Genomic DNA, 14,496 nt, shown 5'->3' with positions numbered 1-14,496 from the left:
CTGTGCTTTTTGCCCAGGAACCATTTAAAGTAAAATTCTGCCCTGAAGGTATCAGGGATCCGGGGTGATGTTACATTTATACAAGAGTGGAAAATTTCTTTTACAAGTTTTATACTTCAACATTTCAAATTGGACGTTTTACATTAATGAAACTAATGAAATAAAATAACGAAATATATATATTAAACTAATGAAATATAATATAACGTCCAATTTGTTTTGGAAAACCTACATGTCTTTATTTTTATATATGTATATATATATATATATATATATATATATATATATATATATATATATATATATATATATATATATATATATATATATATATATATACATATATTTATATATAAATAAATATATATATATATATATATATATATATATATATATATATATATATATATATATACATGCGTTTTCTTGAATTATAAATGACTGGATTTCAGAAATAAGCGCTTCATATTATCTCCTGAACGTTCAAAGCGTAACTTTCATTACTCATGCAAAATACCGTCTCGTTTTTAGGTAAACAGTTTGGTTTTTGTCAATGTTGGTACAGACAAAATCGGGTAAAGCGTGGGGACTTTTAATATTGACACTTAATCATTGGTAATGCCAGATAACTGGTATTCTAAGGCATCTCAAGTTTTTTTATCTCGTATTTTTTCCACTTCAATATTTGGTTTTGTTGGTTCGGGTCTTGTGAAAAACCTTTCGAAGAACAAAAACTTCATAAGTAAGTACCTATATAGAATTTGGTTTTCTGCTGTGAGTGTTCATTATATACGAGTATAATACTCATAAAGCATCGGTCACATAAATAAACATACATAATTAACCTTTTTTACAACATTTTGAGTGTGTCCAATACTTGTTCACAAACCTGGATTATCTCCAATTATAGGAGTTATTTTTCATATTATGTCTTGACATTTCATAAAAGATGAAGAAAAATATGGAAGTCTGGGCATTTACGGGGGCTTCAGAACTTCCAAGATCACTCAAACCAGCCTATGACGGTCGTAAGCCCCGTAAATGCCCAGACTTCCATATTCTTCTTCATCTTTGATGAGATGTCAAAAAATAATATGAAAATAACTCCTGTAATTGGAGATAATCCAGATTTTGTGAACAAGTATTTGGACACACTCAAAATGTTGTAAATAAATTATCTGGTCAAATTATAAGCTTAATAATAAAAATGAAAATGGTATTTTCTGGCGTTTCTCATGTGTGTGATTATAATTCGGGATTCGGATCTCACATACTAATATAAGAGTTTCTGCTTAATAAAAAGCTTCTTTACATCTCACCAATAGATTTCTCTAGTGAAGTTTTAGTGATTCATGAACAAGGTTTCTAAATTGGTTCATATATATAGAACTTCCAAGAATTTGAGTAGTGTGGTTGTCAATAATGGGTAGAATTGGTGAATGTAACACGTGTGTAAAGTGATCACTTAAACCAGCCAATGACGGTCGTCAGCCTCGTAAATGCCCAGACATCCATATTCTTCTTCATCTTTGATGAGATGTCAAAAAAGAACTATTTTTCTTACATTTGTGAGTATCTACCCACGAATGTAAGTTTTTTTATGTATTGAGTTATTTTCTGAAACCCAGTCACTTAAAATAATCGTAAAATAAAATAAACATAGAAAAAAAATTAATGGTAGTTTTATTATATTATATACGCCTAACAAATGGCGTAGTAGGAATCACTTTGTTATACATATATTACCCTGACGCGATGCAAAGTGTAAAAATGTTGTGGTTTTCAGATACCGTCTCTTCTTTTAACACTTCTTCGCATCGAATGGTGCATAGGGCACTGCGTTGCAGCGACGCAGGGTCATTTTGTCATACAGAATGATATTTAATCAATAGTTGTCTTCCAAGCCTTATCCGTACCCAATGTTACATAGGTCATCGAATCTTATTGACGCAGTGTTATCTTGATAGTTAAAAACATGAAAGCAACCCGATCAGTCCTGCGCATCAGGTGAAAAAGAGATATTATATAAATGTTATGGGGAAAATCACTGATGTTTATTTTGACCCCTCTGTAAATCGGACCCGGAACCCGCTTCATAGAATCCAAACGAGTTATCCACATTGAATGATACGTACGTATATAATATTATATAAAAATAGGTAATTATGTACCCATATCGTGTTATCACAAATTATGTATTGAAAGGCACAGCGATATTATGAATCACTCCTTTTAAAAATACAATATATTCCAAAGACTATTTTCTATCTTAGTAATAATTATTAGACTTAATATTTGAACCAACACTAAATAAATATTTTTCCATGTAGGTACTAAAAATCGTACATTTAATTGATTTCTCTAATCGTGAATTTGTGTTTCTTATTGAAAAAAAGCTTATTATTACTGCCACCTATGAAAGAAAACGTATATTAAAACAGACCAAATTTTCTACGTCTAGCGGAGACTCGAACCATTGCGTCGGCCAAGGGTAGGAAAATCTATGCAACTCCTAGTGTGAGCACAAAAAGCTTAAATTAACCCTTAGCACTTTAATATTATTTTTTAGGACTTACATATTATTATTGTTTGTAAATCAAGTACTTAATTTACTTACAAAATAAAATTGAAAAGGGGTTTTACATTAGTCCTGTTTTCGAATGTTTCATTTATATTATTTTAGAAATTGGGCCATATAAAATCGTGCTTAACACATTGTTTGCGGGAAACACTTAAAGCGACTTTTACATACTGTTGATAGAGAGCGGGAGACGATTATATGTGTTCTATTTGCTTACTTTTAGTAGCACAAGAGATGCCAAAAAACATTGTACAGATCGGCATTGGGTTTGCAGTTACTTGTGATTAGTTACGATCCTAATTAATATACTAATTAGGGTCGGGGTTGATGAAAAAACCTGACAACAATGTGTTAAGTCGACATTGCAGTTGATGTATTAAATAAAATGTCGAATTACTGTCAACAAAGGAATGGTAAGGGTAAAAAAAGATATTTTACACATTTTAATGTAACCTCACTAATGACATTAATTAGTAGATCAGTGATTATTATCACATACCTACAAAGATCTTTATTGATAAAATAAATAAAAGGACATGTGTTTATGACATATGTTTTGATAGTTTGGATATGTGAAATGAATAAGCGAAGAATGAAAGATAAAACAAATCTGTTTAGCGAATGCAGTTACAAATAGAGACAGAGGAAGGTCGAGGGAAACACGGGAAGCTCAAGTATTTCAAATATTTGAAGTGGGCAGGTAACGAATTGGAATAATTGGTGGGTACGTGTAAGGAGATGATTTCTTTTGTAAAGGGTCCGCCAAATAACTTTTTTTTTTCAAAAACAGGGCGCAAAACATCGAGTGTAGCTTCGGCTGTGTGGCACGTAGCGCCGTCCTGTTGAAACCAAATGTTGCCAATATCCTCCTCTTCAATTTTTGTGAACAAAAATCCGTTCAACATGGCATAAATTAAAGAAAATTGTTTATGACATGCAATCAAATACGACATAGCCAAATGACGCCATCTATTTACGATTTTCCCACATCCGTTATCCATTTATGAATAGGTTTTTTCTTTACCAAATTTCTTTTTTAATGACTATGGATAATTGAAGCAGGTTGTACAACTTTATTGCATAATAATCAAAGTTCTTTTGACCAAAAGGAGTATGCGTTAGGTTTTGTTTAATGTGTTTTGGATCTTGTAGTTAGATCTACATACATTAATGAGTGTGGAAGAAGTAAAAATGTTACAAAGGCAGAGTAGTGTGTCATCATATTTCTCTACCCTGCACAGAAGCGGCGTATCAGTTAGTTAAATAGTGCCCTATATACCAGTAGGAATCAACAAAAAGCAAATTAAGGTTGTAAAAAAAATATATAATGCAAGGAAATAATTTGAAAACAAAAATAAATAACCTCAAGAGTCAGTGATGTAAAAATATAAGGAGTTAAAAAAAAATTATTTAGTTTTACTTAGTAAAATCTACTATTTCTTTTTTTTATCTGTTGTGACACGTGTTTTGATACATTCTGCATTTTCAAACACCAATGCATCAAAACACGTGTGACAATAGATTTTAAGAAATAGTGGTTTATACTAAGTAAAACTTATATTAAAAATGGATAGATTTTAACACAAAGTGACTGCCAAATAAATTAATGAGTTCAAAAATGTTTGTGCGGGTTATGAAATAAAAACAAAATTATTCAATTTGTAATTTATTTATTAAAAATATCAATTTCTGTAAATAAGTCATATGATGTAATTTTTTTTGCGAGTATTGTTTTCATTAAGGACTAGCATAATTGGACCAGTCTCACATCCAATAAACAAAATGTCGCCCTACAAACGGGGCACGTACATTTATTGCTCAACCAATGGTCCATCTGGTTTGGATCCTGCCTCGAGGCAAACCAGCGCGCCAAACAGTCCAAACACCACATGGGCCTAAAATAAATAACACATTAATAATTATATTATTTTTTGACATCTCATCAAAGATGAAGAAGGATATGGAAGTCTGGGCATTTACGGGGCTAACGACCATCATAGGCTGGTTTAAGTGATCACTTTACACACGTGTAACATTCACCAATTCTACCCATTATTGACAACCACACTACCCAAATTCTTGGAAGTTCTATATATATATCAACCAATTTAGAAACCTTGTTCTTGAATCACTAGATCTTCACTAGAGACATCTATTGGTGAGATGTAAAGAAGCTTTTTATGAAGCAGAAACTCTTATATTAGTATGTGAGGTCCGAATCCTGGATTACAATCACACACATGAGAAACGCCAGAAAATACCATTTAAATTTTTATTATTTAAGCTTATAATTTAAAGTACATTAATAATTAATATCGGACGTTGGACTCGTCCAATAGAGAACTATGGAAGTTCAAGATGGAACCTTTGTTCAATACTGGATATAAGAAGAAGGCTGAAACAAGTATGTAATTAACATTTTTAGGTGTGTCCAAATCCTTCTTCAGAAATCTGGGTTTCTCCACTTAGGGGTTATGTTTTAAATTTTTGACATCTCAATGTCGAAGAAGAATATGAATGTCTGGGTATAAAATAATCTGGTCAAATTAAAAGCTAGATAATAAAAAAAATATCATATTTTCAGGCATCTCCCAGTATGTAAAATAATCCGGTTAGGATCTTGCATACATCCTAATAAAAGGGTCTCTGCTAAATAAAAGCTTTCCCAAACCAACCGAGAACTCAAACTTAAAGCGTAATAAGATTTATGATATTTGAGTCGTGTGGTTGTCAATAATGGGTACCACTTAACCAGCCTATGACAGGTCATAAGCGCTATAAATACCCAGAATTAACAAACTATGGACGGGAAAGGTATTTCTACCCGTTTGGTCAATTGATGCTTCCTGTCCTTACAGGAAGGATATTTTTACCTTCTGCGCCCGCCTCAGAAAAGAAGGTACATATTACATTCAATAAGAAAGTTAATGTATTTATATGAATATTATGTACTAATCATTTTGTTAAGATCTAAACTATATGTACCTACACATGAGCACCCGCATAAAAATTTCTAGAGGGGGTGGCAAAATATTTTTAGTATTGTTTTAATGTAGTTTTAATTTCTGGCGTCGGATCCGACGCCAGACACAGCTCTGTGACGTGGTAGAGCGAATTGCTTGGCCGAAGTGGAAATGGGCCGGTCACATAGCCAGAATGACCGACGACAAATGGACGAAACGCGTTCTGGTGTGGAGACCGAGGAACCAGAGGCCTCAAGGACGTCCACCGATGAGATGGGTGGACGACATCAGGAAGTTTGCTAGAAGACAGTGGATGGGGACGGCACGGGATCCGGAGGAGTGGAGGCGGAAGGGGGAGGCCTATGTCCAGCAGTGGACCTCAACGGGCTGATATGATGAGTTTTAATTTACTGTAGCGTATTTGTATGACAAACGACGGACAGTAATGAAGGGCATAGGGCGCTTGTCCACTACCCGGAATTTTACCATCCGGCAGTCCATTTTTGAAAAATGAAAGCGAATATGACAGTTTAGCGTGATCAAATATACGCGTAACGTGTTCACGCACTGATCAAGAGCTCCGATCCAAAGAAAGATGGACAAAAGCACAAGCCCATCCAAGCCAATCATCGTTTTAAAACACTAACTGACGTGCCGGACGGTAAAATTCTGTGTAGTGGACAAACGCCCATACTATAGTAACAATTTTTTTTATTAACACATAAATAAAAGTAACATTATTTGACTATTTTCAATCAATCCAGGGGGGGCAAGTGCCCCCTTTTGTTCCCCCTCCCTGCGGGCACCTATGTTTGTACACAATTATCAAATCTCGGTGCCAGCAGTCCGCAGATATAAAAAACGCCCGTCCGAAATGTGTTAACAGTTTTTCCCCAAAAAGATTTTTTTTTTAATTACCTGCAATTGCACTCGGTGCATTGTGGAGGCCTTGGATGTATTTGTTGAATTTCAGCAGCTCCAAAACACATTTTCAATATTTTTACGTTAGACCTCGCTTGCATACATCCTAAACACATATCCGGCTCCTAAAAAACAAATTTAAATTTAATATTTAAGTTAGAATTTACTTTATTTGCTTTACAAGAATAATTGAATACTTTTACCAATACAATGTGAACCTATATTGGTATACAAATATTTTGGTATTTATTATATTTACAGATCAATAAAATAAAATAGTAAAATACGAAATGTTTGTGAGAAATGCATTAAAAAAATTATCATATTTATAATCTTCAATACATAAAAAATAAAATAAACATCATCTTGCATATTATTATTATTTAAGAGTCAATGTAGCTAAATCTGTTCTAAAGAATACTAGACCTGCATTCTTAGAGATAAATACTAACTAACTAACCATCATGCCGCTTCCCCGCAAGGGTAGGCAGAGAGAATAGAGCGCCACACCACTCTGTCCTTGCAAACATTCTTCGCCTCTTCCATGTTCATGCATCTCCTCATACATACCCGCCGATTGTTACGACTCCTAACCTGACCACTTTCAAGTATTTGGCATACCTGATCGTGCCATGTTTTTCTCGGTCTTCCTCTGCTTTTTTTCCCACTAACATTCGCCTCATAAATTTGTTTTACCGTTCTTTCGTCACTCATTCGTTCCACGTGTCCAAACCATCTCAACACACCTTTCTTAATTTTATCGATAATGCTTATCTCAGCTTTGCATTCCTTCCTTATTTCACTATTCGCACATCTATCATACATCGTTTTGCCGCACATTCTTCTGAGAGATCGCATTTCGACTGCATTCAGTCTACTTTCATCCTTCTTTTGCCAACTCCATGTTTCACTTCCATACATTAGAGTTGGAACCAGGACTCCGTTGTGCACTGCCAGTTTAGCATACACACGAGATAAATATTTTATGTAAATGTGAGTATGTGAATAATAGGTCTTGTGTTGTCTGGAACCTTGACAGGCACTAACCACCACCCAGAATGAATGTATGAATAGAGCTTTGGCAATGGTGTGAACTGTTGCTTGTATAGTATACTCCAGATTTTCTAGGATGAATGGTGAAAAAATTCCTTTGTAATCGATTTCCTCGTTAATCCGAAAACATGATAAATTTACAACTGCACTATACGCGCTTATGTTTTTTTTTTTTTCATAATACATAGATACATTCAAATATACATATTCATTTCATATATACATTTATTATATGTATTACGGCTCTTTAGGCATGGCCTGTGTTGAGATGTATATGAGATGTATATCTACTTGCTTAGTAAGACACATGGGTTGACAGCGTGACTAGAGACAACCAACCTAAAAATGGGTATTATGCACCTGAAAAGGTTTTTTTTTAAGTATGATATCACAAAGTATAATTAGGAACAGAGGTGGGTAAGATCAGATCATTTAAGAAGAATGAAATCATTTAAGAAGATGAATCAGTGAATCCGTACTCTAATATCAAAACAATGGATCATTCATAGGATAAATCGCACAGATAAGGTTGTAGAATTTTTGTCGTAAATATTATGACGACATAGAAATAATAAAAAAGTTATCAAGGTATTTAACAAATATTTTAAGCCACTAACATAACATCGAAGTGAGATACTATAATTCTATCACTGGGACAACAAATCGGTAGTGTAATGGCAAAGGGTTGTATATCTTTCAAATTTTTAATTTTCCAAGTTTGTTCCACAAAATGTCTAAAATAGTGTATTCCATAATCTGGCAAAAGTATATAGCTGTAGTTGCAATACTTATTAAGTTTTATTGTGATATGTACATATAAAAATATATAAAACAAATGAGTTATTTAATTTCACAAGTTTGTTTTTGCTCTCCTGTAAAATTTGGTCTGAGACAGGTTTACACTACCGAACATGTGTTCCCTTTGCCTTTACACTGCCGAAATGTGTTCACCCCTCAACCCTTAATTCGAAATAATAAGTACTATTGTGAAATATATTTGTTTTTATAAAATATTTTTTCAATGACTCAAGTGTCTTGGATAATCCGTTTCCCGGCTGACCCGACCTCGGAAGATCGGGACTGTACTGTATGCTGGTGTGGTAATTGTTCTTAGGAAGAGACGGGTGCACGTCTCTTAACCCTTTGACTAAGATCTTAACACTTTATTTACCAAATAATTTTCCAAGACTTACCATAAAAAAAAAACAAATTGGTACTAATAGCAAAAAATGCTAAATTTAACAACAACAAAAAATCCATAATGTATGTTCTAATCTTTTGATTAATGTGATTTTTATTACATTTAGTACCAAAAGCAGACTGGTAGGCTTTTCTCTAACAACCGTAAACGACCAAATAATAATTGGTCACTTTTTCTACCCTATATACTGGAAATAATTCTGACACTTTAGTGAATCACTATATCAATTTCAATTTTGAAAGGGATATTTACTGCAAACTGATTTTTTTAAAATAAGTATGCACAAAAAATATTATTTGTTTAAATTTTACATATTAAAGGCAATATTTTTAATAAATCTAAATGATTCTAGAATGAATCACAGTACAATATTCTTTGCTGTCAATTTCAATTGCAATAATATTGTCTTCAACATGTAAAATTTTGACAAATAAAAGTGCATATTTACTGTTAAATTTTCAGTTTGTAGTAAATGTTCTTTTTTAAAAATTAAAAATAAAAATTTAGTTCAAATTTAGAATAGATTAAGTGATTTACATACTTGTGAAAGTTATTTCAGTACGTAGGGTATAAAAACCGACTAATCGGTGCTTGGTCGTTTACGGTTGGCAGCAAAAACCCAACTAGTCGGGTTTTGGTAGTTAATGTGTTAATGAGTCTGCATTCTCAGTTCAGTGTTGCCATATGTACAGATTTATCTGTATTGATACAGATTTTAGGCTGCCGTTACAGATTTTACTCTTAGGTAGTAGTTTTAGTTTTAAACGGATTTTTGGAATTGGACATAGTATATGATAAAACAGAAGAATGAAAATATGTATAGATTCGAGCACGATTAACATTTGATGAAAAGTAAGTGACAATTTGTTTTATATTGGAGTGCGTTATTTATTATTGGGTAGGGTACTATTATGTATTGTCACGGAACATTACGCAATTTACGCAGCGTACTGCAGGATTCCCCAAAACTTGTATATTTTTTCCATGCGATTAAGTGTTCATTTTTTATACACGTCGCGAAATACGCAACGTTTTAATCAGTACTGGCTGGAAGATAAAGACTTGTTTAGAAACAAGTGAAAAGAGTGAAGAATATGCATACTGTGAGTTCTGTTTAACAGATCGTGCTATTTGTATCAAAATTTCAAAGCAATGGCAAATAGGCACCTACACAGATTTTGGGTTATTGATTCTATACAGATTTTATACAGATTTCTAGACTGTTTAATTCAGATTTTTTGGTTTGGCATATGGCAACACTGCCTCAGTGTCGCAATTGGGCATCTTCCCAACTTGTAGTGTGTCGACTCACCTCGATAACTACATATGTATCATTCATTTGAACGTGTTCCTTGAAGACATCAATGAACTTGTCAATAAGTGTTTTGTGAAATACAATGTCAGGTAAAATGATGATAGGTCTTGTGACCTTGTCTTGTAACTCCTTGAAATCTTCAGATATCAGTCGAAAATTGAAAGAAGGTGAAAATTTGCTTTCAACAGATCTGACTTCTATATTGATGAACTGTGCCTCCCCAACGCCAGTTGGGGTCAACTGGTGAGTATCACTCTGAAAATAAAGCAAAGGTTAACTTCAATATTCAAAAGAGGATTTAATTTGTGACTCCTTACATTAATCCTTATCTGCACCCCAATGGTGCATACGGCACTGCATCATTTAACCCTTTCCGGTCCCCCAAAATTAAAAAAAAAAATTTAGGTAGACAGTTACATTCCAATTGGGAAAAATCTTTTGTCTTCTGCTCCACATACTGTTATAATAGATACGAGTGACAAAAATGTAAGCTTGGAATTTAAATAAATAATACTAATGTCTAATAACATCCGACATGGGACCTAAGAGCAAAAAATCGATGTCCAATGAGATTCGACATTGGACCAGTAAGGGATAAACACAGTGTTATCTCGATCGTTCACACATGAAGAAAAGATGATCAGCTCTCCGCTTCAGGTACCAGTCCAGGATAATATTAAATAAATATTATGGTGGGAACAGACCGGAATCATTTCATCGTAACGTAACATGTTACGAAGCGAGGATTCGTTCTATACAAAATTTACTTTTTGTCTATCAGTACAGCGAGCCGAGCTGCTCGTCTCTCGTTCCGAGTAGTCCATCCGATGTTCACATGCTCGCAGCACATGTTACGTTACGACGAAATGCTCCGATCAGTGCCCACCTTAAAAGTGAAAAAAAATCATTTATATTTATTTGACCCCCCCCCTGGGAATCGAACCCGGGACCTCCAAAACGGTAACCGAGCATGCTGACCATTACACTACGGAGACAGACTTACATTATTCCCCCCCCTTACATTAATAAACAAAGTCAACTTACATTATTTACAAATAATATTGCATCATTTTGATGAGCGAAATAAACATTATACATTCCTATTTTAATAATCCAGTTATCAGTCACATAAACTTTTGATGCCGAGTTAGTTTGTATTGACACTTTATCGAATCTGAAAGAAGTTAAAAAGACATATACAGACCAATAATACTTTGACATGGAAGCACATATCGCTCACTCCTTTCAACAAAAAACTTGATTTTTCAGGAGATCGTTTTTAAAGCTCAAGAACATAATGAAATGTATTAAAAATAAATATGAAGCCACTTATTCAACTTTTTACTGTGCAACAAATCTTTTTAGGTAACACCTGAAGGTTTGAAAAATCTTTAGTATTTCTAAAAAAATTATTAAACAATGCCTTTTCTTCAAAATGCAAAAACAACACTTTCTGGCCTGCAGCGGATAAATATTAAGTTAAAAATATGCCGCTTTTGCTGGGATAAAGAACATTTTCTAGGCATTCCAAAAACATGCAAAACTGAAAATTGACGATTTTTGATATATGACGTTGTTGAAAGGAGCGAGCGATATGAGTAGTCCACTCACAAACCCTGTTATGTTAAAAAATTTAGTTTTTAGGAAAGCCGGCAGGCGGTAGAATATTAAATCTTTTACCGATATGAGCTTTTTTAAGAGGTTTTAGAAAGTGAACTGTCGATCGGCATAACGTTTTTTGCAAGAGTATTGATTTTACTATTCCATTTTATTCCTAACTTAAAGAGTTTTGGCAGATTATATTAAATATGGAGGTTAATATTTTTAATTTTCTACCAATTGGAGCCATTTTCTAAAAAACTTAATTTTTTAACATAACGTGGTTTGCAAGTGGACTACTAGTATGTAATTTCTTTAATATAATATGTTCATACAGACACTTCTGCACAGAAGATAATACTTGGGATGAAAGCAAATAAACTATAATGCAAGGGTAAAGACTGACCGGAGCATTTTGTCATACATAACATGTTACGATGCGAGCATTCAGGCAGTCAGTATAGCGAGCCGAGCGCTCCACCCATAGTTTCGGATGCTCGCCTCGAGCAATGTTACGACGTTATGTTACGACGAAATGCTCCGAAAAGTCTCCACCTTAATACAGACCATTTATATATGTATTAATCTCATAATATTATTTTTTTTGATTCAAGGAAAATTATAACAATAAAAAACACCTATTCATGTTGTTTAAGGAGTTTTTACACGTTTAGGAGCGAATGAAAACACTTTTTTTATTGTTTTATAGATGAAGATTGAAGAATAATGTGTATCTTATCATTCATCATTCACTTTGTGTAATACCTACCACTTTAAATTAAACGTTGAATGATAAAGAGAGTGTTAGAACAAAGTGACGAAGAATGATAAGGGGAGTGTTATATTACCATACCACAAAGTTAACGATGCTTTTAATATACAAAATATAAAATGTTTTTAGTAAAAATCCTTGTTTTTAAAAGATATGTGAATTTTAAAGTATTTTTTCTTAACCTGTTAACCGAGTGTGACATATAAATACGTCGAACGTAAAAAAGATCGGGTATGGGTAGGACATATGAATAGGTCCTGTAAATATATGATGCGCCCTAGAATGGGCGCAACCTATATTTTCCAACAACAACGGTAATTAGTCATCCATACATGTCTCGACATGAATTATTTTCTATTTGTTTGTAATGTTGTATTTTCCTTTATGATTTATATATAAATAAATGAAAAAATACATATTTCAGTATTTTCATTTATTTTAAGGATAAATAAAATATTTGAACCTACCGTCCACCAGGCGTGACGTACTGACACGTCCTAGTGAAAAAGTTTGCGCTTGTTGTATGTTGCGTACTTTAAAAGTGAACTCCCCGTTTAACAGGTTTAAATCACTAAGACATTCATCATAATTTAAATGATCTAAGAGTTGCATCTCATTTGTTCAAACAGCCTCAATCATGTATTAAATGCTCACCTTCGGAATTCCACATTTACATCCGCAACTAACGATTTCCAATCTGGGTATCTTGAACTGCAAAATTTCTCTAGATTGACACGAACTGGATGACTTGCCCACGAGTCTCTACTCCAGTCAAGAATTTTCAATGCAGTGTAAACTATTAAAACTACGGAAATGGTCAGGTACAAGAGACAACCAAAACAGACATAGTCTTCGAGAACATTTGTTGTCTTATAAAATGATGGGAAGGTCTTTGGATCGTTAAAATACAATCCAATCATGTATCCCAGAGGTAAACAGGCGTGAACGATCTGTGTAACGATGATTCTCTTGATGTGGTAATCTATAAAAGACGTGCCCTCAGACCCCAGGAATTTTGAAAATAAAGCTGGAATGGTTAAGCCAGCGGTCACGAACTCCACCGGTGGATAAAAGAGAAATAAACATAACAAAAAATAAAACAAGGAATAAAAAAACATTTTGACATTGAAATTTGCAAGTCAGTAGGAATTATTATCGGACAAATTAATATTTAAAACAACTAAATATATTCTTATTTTGACATCTCACTCTACACACAAATAACTTGTAACTTGCGTTCGACTGAGACAGTATTGACAGCGTTGCAAATTCTTGCCAGTCTATAAAGTTTGTGGTACCTACCATTTAAGAATATATTTATTAGTATAGTACCTACCTACAAAACGTTCATATTATTTTCAATAGAAGATTTCGTCAAATGAGTCTCTCCAATTCTGTCAATACATCAATACACATAAAAGCTATACTGACCACCCAAAAAACTTAGCATTTTGTTTTATCACCTTTTTGATGCATTTTTTACAATGAAATAACGCTGTTTACATTGATGTCACCACTTTATTTTTTGCTGAATTTTTGTATTTTATGTACGGCTTTTTTAAGAAAAATTACAATTAGGTATTCCAACCAACAAAAAAATTGTATTTTTTATGTTTATGATAATTGATTGTTAAATAGCTTCAAATGTACATGTATGTATAATACAAACTAAATTTACTATAAAACAAATTGTTTTACTTCGCGTTTTGCAATGTACTTATTTGCATGTTACTAAACATTGTACTCGTATTTGTATTTAAAACACAATGAAACTCTAAAAAATTATTTTAAATACATTTATTTACATTATAATTATATTTCCATAATATAAGGTAATTGCTTCTCTATAAATTGAATAAACATAAAAACAATTTATATGTTTTTAAATTATATTTTCATAACTGTGCTAGTTCATAATTTACACTAAATTCTAAAATAACTTTTTTATAATGTATAAAATTACTAACAAAAAAACAACTACATTATTTAGGAATTTTCTATTAATTTGTTTTACATGATAATAATAGTAATCATGATTTGGGATAATTTATATAGCGCCATTTTTTGTAAAATAAAACCTTTTATGTGCTA

At 32.9% G+C, this 14,496-nt stretch overlaps 1 protein-coding gene across 1 annotated transcript; it reads right to left on the bottom strand.

Moving 5' to 3' along the window:
- Positions 1–4,234: 4,234 nt before the first annotated feature.
- LOC148301160 (E3 ubiquitin-protein ligase TM129-like) lies at positions 4,235–13,666 on the bottom strand. Its single transcript, XM_088273726.1, has 5 exons — positions 13,060–13,666; positions 11,079–11,208; positions 10,032–10,289; positions 6,463–6,590; positions 4,235–4,476 (listed from the first exon to the last, which is right to left on the bottom strand). Exons 1-5 carry the CDS (start codon positions 13,521–13,523, stop codon positions 4,326–4,328), a joined length of 1,131 nt encoding a protein of 376 aa, XP_088129852.1. The 5' UTR covers positions 13,524–13,666; the 3' UTR covers positions 4,235–4,325.
- Positions 13,667–14,496: the final 830 nt, after the last annotated feature.

The sequence above is a fragment of the Brachycentrus maculatus genome, unplaced genomic scaffold, assembly GCF_059751285.1.
Source record: "Brachycentrus maculatus isolate JH-2025_06_01 unplaced genomic scaffold, ASM5975128v1 h1tg000601l, whole genome shotgun sequence".
Taxonomy (NCBI): Eukaryota; Metazoa; Arthropoda; class Insecta; order Trichoptera; family Brachycentridae; genus Brachycentrus; species Brachycentrus maculatus.
This window is presented reverse-complemented; position numbering and strand designations above follow the sequence as displayed.